Below are 8,652 nucleotides of genomic sequence, written 5' to 3'. Positions count from 1 at the left end.
ATCCTAGAGAAAAAATGAAGATATGCTTTTCCTATGGCCAGTATGAACTTCTCACTGTGCAAATATAGAAGAAAAGCAGTAATTTTGCCACATACTACAAAAGCTCCTGAAATTTAATCAAATAAAATGAAAACTCAAGCTCAAATAGTATTACTATTCATTACTCAAATAGTAATAAAATATTTTTTAAAATACTTCAATGTTCTTTGGTTTAGTCCTTTTGCATGTGTTTCCTGGTTGCTCATGCATGATAAATCGAAAGCTGATACTGGCTCTTTTGGATTCCACCAAGGGAAACTTCCAAAGGTGAGCAGGCAGAATTGACATTTTAAGTTGTCTCAGAGTCCATTTACAGCAGCAGTATGAACCTATGACTGTGTCACATATCAAACATGAAAACTGTACTTATACATACACAGAACTGCCCTGGTTTATCTTGAAAATGGGTATGTATCTATGCTGCCAGAAGACCATTATATACACTATTTATGCAGACCAAAATTGTGTACTGAGCATAAACGCCATCGCATGGGAAAGGTGCACACAGAAGGAGCAGATAACTGCACGATACAGTATTACCTCTTTCCACTCCTTAGGCCACTCAGATGCTTTTTAGGGTCCAGTATGTGACAAAAGCAGCATGTAAATTCCACAGGGATAAACAGCTGTTGCTCTTTTCAATTTTCACTACAGGTATCGCACTGCAGGCTCAGCTGGTACCTCATGCCAGTGTTTGGCCTTTGGTTCATAATCATGAATTTTTAGGAGACAGAAAATCCTCATACTCATTGCCAGCTTAACAGACAGTTGACAAGGAATGGCTAACAATCTTTCCCTTCTTTCATTAAGAGCATTACACCTGAAGGAGTTGTTGTGACATTTTGCCCCTTAAACAAACACTGATTATAGAAAATAAAAGTAAAGCTTGGCAGTTCTCCTTTAAACCCATGTTCTTACACGAGGCAATAGCTGGCCTTTTGCTGGATCCAGTTTCAGTCTGCCAGTCTACAAATGGCAGTTTTGGGCAATTCTCTCTCACAGCTCTTCTTCAGTGTTGAACCCAACTCTAGTCAGAAGTCAGTGCAGACCCTCCCAGTATGGGCACTAACAACAAGGTTTGTCATGGCAGAACCAAAACACCTCCAAGGTGAGGAAATCAGTGATCCTGCTGTTCTTGATGCGCCACTATCAGCACAGCAAGGAACAGGCAAATGAAGACTCTGCACTTGGAACAGAACATAATATGATAACTGAAAGCAAACCCCAACTTTTGTGGCAATGGTGGTACATTCAACAGGACGCACCTTTAGGTGAGAGAGTCACATAGCAAGACTGGGGCGCTCTCTATTAATTTTAGACAGTATGTCATTAAAGGCTGTGGTTTTTGATATTCCTCTTCTCCCAAGCTGTGAAAAGCTCTGTTGGATTCAATACAATGCACAGCAAATGTGAGAGAGCAGAATCAGAAGCTCTGTGCAGAGAACTACACAGGCTGAGGTTACAGACACCTTCAACAAGTCTTTCAATTTCAAGTGCTAATGTATTAAGACTCCACCTTCACTTTTCTCTCAGAGCTCCTGAAAAGTAATACATTTCTCAAAATTTCTTCTTCCCGGTAACTGTCCACAATCTAAAGAAAAGGGATGAACACTATAATATTTGGAATATTTTTGTTTGAATCTAATAGGAATCTTTGTGCCCAGATTGACATCTGCATTTATCTGTGGACTTACCATTCATGTTTGGTTTTGCAGTTCTCTTTTTCCCCCTACCCAAAATGTAAGCATGACAAAAAAGTCACCAGATGCTTGGAAATACTCTTGAAAATGCAGAATTTTGGAGTCTTTTGGAGAGAAAATTCCTATTCATTACGATGAATTAACATAATTCATACTGAATTCTTACTATATACGCAGGTGCACACAAAATAATAATAATAATTAAAAACCCATAATTAAGAAGACAAGTGAGAAATTATTGCAGGATCAGAATCTGCAAATAGGTGTGTGGTTACTAAAACATACAACGCTAAGTACGATTTTTACTAAAAGTAACTACACTACCAATAGGACTAACAGTAATTTCAATGTAAGTAAAAATTATTCTTATTTTTTTGTAAGGTAGTTCTTACGATCAGAAAAAAATAAGGGCAAATTCATATTTTACCTGCCGAGGGGTCCTCTCTGATTTACTCCTGCACCACTCCCAATCTGTGAGTTCAGGTTTATGGCTTTCCTCATGAGACAACCTCCTTTCTGGTCCTTCAGAAAAAGTCGACTTATCGAAATTTCTGACCTCTTCTCTTCCGAAGGTTCCCATTCTGCCAGGAAGGAGGCGGTCGGTGCTCCTCCCCTGCCCGGGGCTTGGCCTGGTCCCGGGCCCCTCCGGGGCGCCCCGGGAGCTGTCCGCCAGGGCCGTGGTGCTGAACCCCGCCTTCCCCGGCCGGGCGGGATCGCCGCCTCCTCCCCGAGCTTCTTGCGAGTTACCGGCGTCGTGGCTCACCAGGTTGTGACAGGACGTCGACTTGCCACCACCGTCGTGGTGGTGGTGGTTCTCACGGGATATTTTGTAGATTCCATAACCCTGCTGGAACGACAGGTTGAATTCGAAACCCCTACGTTTGGCTGAACAGAAAGGGAAGGAATGTCATATGAAAAGAGTCAAAACCAGGAAGGAAAATGAGATTACATACACAATGAAAATGACATTCTAAAACGTGGAATAAATTATTTAACTACTGCTAGAAACAATCAATTTTCTATCCATAAAAAGACTGAATTGTTGAGAAGAAAGACTTCTCAGGTAGTATGTTATTATACTGCCTTCTTAATTAATTCAGAAATTACACATTCCAAAGTTACTGGATTCCCAGAAACTGGTAGATTATCTGCCATTTTCGAAAACACATGATACACGATGTTTTATGGGATACACACAAGAAGAAAATAGTTAAATTTTGTAATACCCCTTTTTTCCACAGCCTGTTTCAGCTATATTCCTAAAGGTGAAAAATTGTACAAAATAATAAAACATTTCTGGGAATCTATAACTAACCTTCAATATCAATAGTCAAGCAAGAAAAACAGAATTCTACAATAAAAAAATAAATATTTGAACTATTTACACAATGAAATTTTCATATATTCTCCATTCTAAATTCAGTGCTCCAACTAATCTTACACAATAATTGAACAACTAAATAAAAATTCTCAATCGTTATTTATACCCTTTCATTCTTCCTCCTTTCTAACACAAATCACCTGAGATTCTTCATCCTCCTCCTTTTCATCTTACATTATGTAGTAACTAAAGAAGTTCCTTTTATTTAACTAATGAAATCATCTTCCCCCCAAACCTTTCATGCTAAATTATAAAATAAAAGGTATGAGGATATATTCATACAACCTCTGTTGCTACTCAACAGTTTGTGTGTTCACTAGATCATATATAATTATGGGTGAGGTCCTGACCTTAGCAGTCATTGCATTAAAACTTGAGAATAGTCTTTAGTACAAATCTCTAAAAGTCACAAATTCATTTAAAATGATTTTATCATTGCTACTTTTCCATCTGTTGTACATTCAGCTCTCTAAATAGCATTATTAAATACATCTGAAATAAACTGCCTTCTTGATGAACTGCAGTCATCCTCTCCGGGAGAGCAGTTAAAACAGCATCAGGTGCAGCACAAGCCATTCTGCACTTGGAGAACGTGTTCGAAGCAAGTGAAAGCCATTAGTGAGAATGCTAGGATTCAGGAGCCTTCTTTCTCCCTAAACACGCAGTGAATGCCAGGAATTCATCCACTCATGTCAGAGGACTTTTACTCCAGAGAATGGGAAACAACACCCAGATCCTCAGAAGTATTTAGCTCTTAACTTTCGCAGTTGGACTAGATGATCCTTGCAGGTCCCTTCCAACAGAACTATTCTATTCTATTCTATTCTAATTCTAATTCTAACTTTCTAAATAAAACTTGCCAGCACTTCAAATTCCCCTTGGACTAGGCCTCAGGGGACAACTGTATCAAACTCTAGCACTGCAACTCTCACTTCTGAAAGATTAATGCATAAATCTATCATTTTTATATATGAATATAATTGCAGCATTATAAGTAGGAAATGGAAATTATTTTTCTGTTAAAGTTATTCTTGATAATAATTATGATCGTAAATCAAAAAATCAGCTATTGCTCTATCTTCCCTCCTCGTAGGCTTCCTTACTGATATTTTTACCAGAACATATTTATTATATGTTAAGAGAGATCTAACAGATACAGATGTATTTAATATCCTGTGGCAGATTTCTGTCTTTCAAACTTTCCATAATTACCTACTGTTGAACAGCTGAATTTTTTTAAGTTCACACATTTTCAGTTGTCCCAGAAAGCAAACATGTATGAACATATATGCATACATTTGTGTGTAATGAATGTAAATTAATCACTAATAAAGATACTGAACTTACATTAGTAGGTATAATAAGCTTCAATAAAACATTTTAATAACAAATACTTCTCTCAGAAGAATACTGGAAACACATTTTCATTTGTAAATCAAAATGCAATCCCTCTGTGCAGATACATGAACATTGGAGATTGAGGTATTTCATAAGTAACTGTGGCCAGGAAATTTGCAGGAAAGCATTATGCAGTCTTTTAGCCACAAATATGACAATGTTATTCATGTTTGCAGAAGCCTAAATGTGTTTTTCACTAGCGATAAGTTCATGGAGTGATAGCTGTATTTCTTTGTCTTCTCTTTCTCTGACTGAGTATTACCACATGATCAAGTTCTTTATGAAAAGAACAAAAGTCGCGTAACTGCAGGAGACAGGTTGTGGCAGTCAGCGTGGGCAGGGATTCCTCCAGCTGTTTTTACATGGAGGCCCAGAGAAAAACAGGGCTTTAGAAGATTCCAAGAAGGTTACCAGTGAACGTCTGGCATCCTCTGTTACACCAAGGTAAACTTTATAAACATGCAGGGAAGTATTTTTAGGCAAAAACTGTGTAGGAGTTCCTCAGCTTGCAACAAGCGGCATCAATGCACTGAGATACAGGCCCCTCCCATAAATCATGTCCTTCGCTATTCGCTTATTGGTGTCGCTGTCATTTCTGGTTAGTAGCCACAGCGCAGGTGTACGAACAATAGCTCCTCTCCTTCTTAGAATCTTCTCACAATTAGCATGTTTTCTTCCCCCCCACGACGTTAAACATGTTTAGCATGGTCCATGTATTTGATTAGTAAAAGTCAGATTTTAGCAGATACATTTTTCCCAGGGTAGGAGAGGAGAGCGAAACTAGGATTCAGAGCCTGTCAGACTCTGCTAAAAGATCCGACAGTGACCTGGGAAGATCAGCCAAGCTTCTGTGCCTCAGTATCGACTATTTCCATCCGGCTGTCTTGCATGAATGTTGTGAGTCCCATTTATTGTTCTGAATGATGTCTGTATAATTCAGGTAAATGATTTCAAGGAGTACAAAGTACTGTTACTGACACTAACTTCCTATCCTTTTTACTACACTATACATTCCAGCTGTGCGTCACCCTTCCATACTTACTTTTGAGTTCTTCTGAAGATACTGCATATGAATTCCTCCTGCAATTAATGATGCAGCCACAGGGCAGGTGGATCCAGTGTTCTGACAGGACAAATACTGGGGTGACTGTGGCAGCCAGCAAAGTCAGCAGGAAGCTAAGTGCCTCAAATGAAAGGCTTTGAAAACCAGTGATGTGCTGGACAACCATTTGTATCTGAAAGGCAGAGCATTTTGAAATTTAAATTGCTTCAGGCACATGAGATACTTCCAGGAATAAACAGAACATCTCACTATGAATATGACACAAGTAAAAGACACAGGTTGTCATTAATGTTTGCTGAGCCTAACAATTTTGTTTCTAACAGAGAGTGGAGAAAACATACTGACAGAGGCTCTCCTCCTCATTGTGCATTTCTCAGAAAAACCCTTGCTTAAGCTAAATATAGATGCTTGAGCACTATTAAAACAAGCAACTCGCAATCCAAGCGACTTAGAAGAGACTGCTAGCTCAGTCTCTGCTGCACGGTACTGAGGAACCCCAACTCCTGACGGGGAACAGGAGAGAGAACTTAGCACCAGACAGGGCTGCGCTGCAGATGCTCTGTAATGCTCTCCTTCCGTTGAGAGAAGCTCAGGTGCTGAGTCTATACATATCCCGGGGACAGGGATAACACTGCCCCAGACCTATGTTCTGTGTTCTCAACAGACTCCTTTCTAATTATAGGTGAATGTATCTGTTTCCAAATAGACCAGAGCATGCACATGCACAGCATTCCCTCCCACCCAATCCATCACCCCCAACGCTACAGAAATTACAAAGATGCAAGCAAACCTCATTTTTCTAACAAACTCCTATTTTTTAATGAGTCTGGCAAAGAACATGACTCACAGCTGTGAGGAGGGGCAGAAAAGCTAGCTTAGTACAATTCACAGACCCCATAATGCTGAACAAATGCTTGTCAGACAGCTGGCAATACAAAAGGGTGGACCTTATTCATCCCTGTATTCAGGTGATACAAATGATGTGATGATAGAGTAACATACTGATGAATCAGGCTCTGCCAAACCTGCTGAAAGGCAGTTAAATTCACGTAGTGACACAGACCTGCTTAAAAGGACTTTTGCTGGCACACTACACTATAAGGAACAATTGCAATGGCTACTGTTCATCTGTTTCAATACATGGCACACCAACTCACATCTCATTTAAATGTAAGTAAACATTAGAAATTAAAGCAATCTGAAGATTTACCATCATTGGAAGCCAGAGAATGACTTTTGTCAATGCAAGAATCAGTGAGAATCGTTTCTGTGCGAAGCCCACCGTAAAGCTTCTGCTTTGTATGCTGTTCATGCAACGGGGCTCAAGTGCACCGCTCTCAGCCACACCTTTCCTAAAAACTGCCTCTGAGCTTGGACATGTGTTTTGGAAATGCTTCAGGGTTTTATCCACAGGGTCCACCGGTGACAGAGATGGGGTAGCAGAACTGCAGCCTGCAGGTGTCCCAGGGGTGATGTAGTCTCGAGAGATTTCCTGGTAATCAATGTGCAATAGCTGTTGCCCATCTGAGCACAACAGCTGGTAAGTTAGAGGGACAGACAGCACGGTGAGGAGGCAAAAGCACAGCGAGTAGACAATAAATAAAAACAAGATGTAGGAACTGGAACAGTCAGTGAAGCAACCCCAGGAGGTGGGGATGTACTTGCCCCAACCACAGAGAGGCAAAATGCAGATCAGCAAACTGACAATCCAAATGGTAAGAATGGCCCATACCATGCTCACTCGTCGCTTGGAAGTGCTGCAGCTCATTGTCTCAGTTTTGTTGACGCTGTAGAAGTTGTAAGAAACTATAAGAGACCCCTTCAGGTTGCTAGAAATGCCCTGGAATAAATATATAAGCGCTGAGGTGGTGCACAGAGGCTGGGGGAGGACATCACTTGACCACTGGGTGAGCATGAAAATAATCACTGGCACAATGCTGATCAAATCATCTATTGACAAAGAGGTCACAATAATTGAAACTGTGGTTTTGTTTTGCATTTTCAGCAGGGAAACCAGTGAATAAATGCTGCCCAGAAGTGCTGTGAAAGCAATGATAAAAGTCAAGCAGAATAGAAAGACATTCAAAGTTCTCTGCTCGCTAGGCTTATCCATGATGCTATGATTTTCAGCAAAGAAGCTCGTCCCATTGAGTGACAAATTACTAGGCGTTACCGACATTGTCCTTAGCAATTTTTTTTCTTTGCCTTCTCACTGACTCTGCAAGTTTTCGCTAGCTGAGACCAGAACTGTTAGCTCCACATCACAAGTTTCTTTGTCTTCCTAGACTCTTCTGTGGCATCTGATGAAGAAACATTCAGGTGAAAGCACCCTTGATAACCACAAAAACTCATGCTCTCGAAAAATCAGGCAACAATGAAGTATCAAAGGTGCTGAAAAAAATGCAATTCTTCATAATCCTTTCACTACTGGAAGATGGTTAATTTAGGCTCTTCAGATAATAACATGCCATTCACTTTTGCCAGATATCAGACAATGTGCCTTACTCACGAGTTCAGCTGAAACGAAGGCAGAATATCAGGTACGTTCAAGCTCTAGTAGCTCAGGGAGAAACATAGTAGAAATGAGAGGCTGTTGGATTCACCCTGCGCTGTTCTGAGCTGCAGGAGGGAGGAGTCAGATGCAAGCAGGATAGCAGAGCCGAGGGGAGTGAGTATCTTCTCAGACGGAGCTGCCTCTTAGCTGGATCAGAAGACTGAAACAGTGTCCCTGCTAAGCCACACCTCCGACACTGACACTGAAATCCAATGCAAATACTCAGATCTGATGTCAGCCGTAAATGTCATTCCCGTAAAGCCCATGGCTGCTCCAGGGCTGTGCATCACAAGCTAGAGTGCTGCTTTTATTCTTTCGCACTTCTGTACTCCAAGCTTAGCAAGGGGAAAAGCCGCAGGAGCCTTTTATGAAGATGAAACAGAAGGGGTGTGTCTGCTCTGCCATTCTGTATTCCTACTCCCACTGCAAGTGTGCCTGTGTACGTGCACACACTGCACATGGACGCTAACCGTATAGTTACTTAGTGACAACCTTTCATTAACGACAGGTAATTGCC

General features: G+C 40.7%; 1 protein-coding gene across 1 annotated transcript in view; it reads right to left on the bottom strand.

Moving 5' to 3' along the window:
* Window positions 1–7,760, bottom strand: part of GPR149 (G protein-coupled receptor 149) — a 28,390-nt gene extending 20,630 nt beyond the window's left edge. Inside the window, exons 1-3 of the mRNA XM_075157675.1 lie at window positions 6,792–7,760; window positions 5,561–5,753; window positions 2,167–2,624 (exon numbers count right to left, since the gene is read on the bottom strand). Coding sequence (XP_075013776.1) covers window positions 2,167–2,624; window positions 5,561–5,753; window positions 6,792–7,760 — 1,620 coding nt within the window. The remainder of the gene's footprint in view (window positions 1–2,166; window positions 2,625–5,560; window positions 5,754–6,791) is intronic.
* Between the last annotated feature and the right edge of the window lie 892 nt (window positions 7,761–8,652).

This window comes from Calonectris borealis, chromosome 9 (assembly GCF_964195595.1).
Source record: "Calonectris borealis chromosome 9, bCalBor7.hap1.2, whole genome shotgun sequence".
NCBI lineage: Eukaryota > Metazoa > Chordata > Aves > Procellariiformes > Procellariidae > Calonectris > Calonectris borealis.
This window is presented reverse-complemented; position numbering and strand designations above follow the sequence as displayed.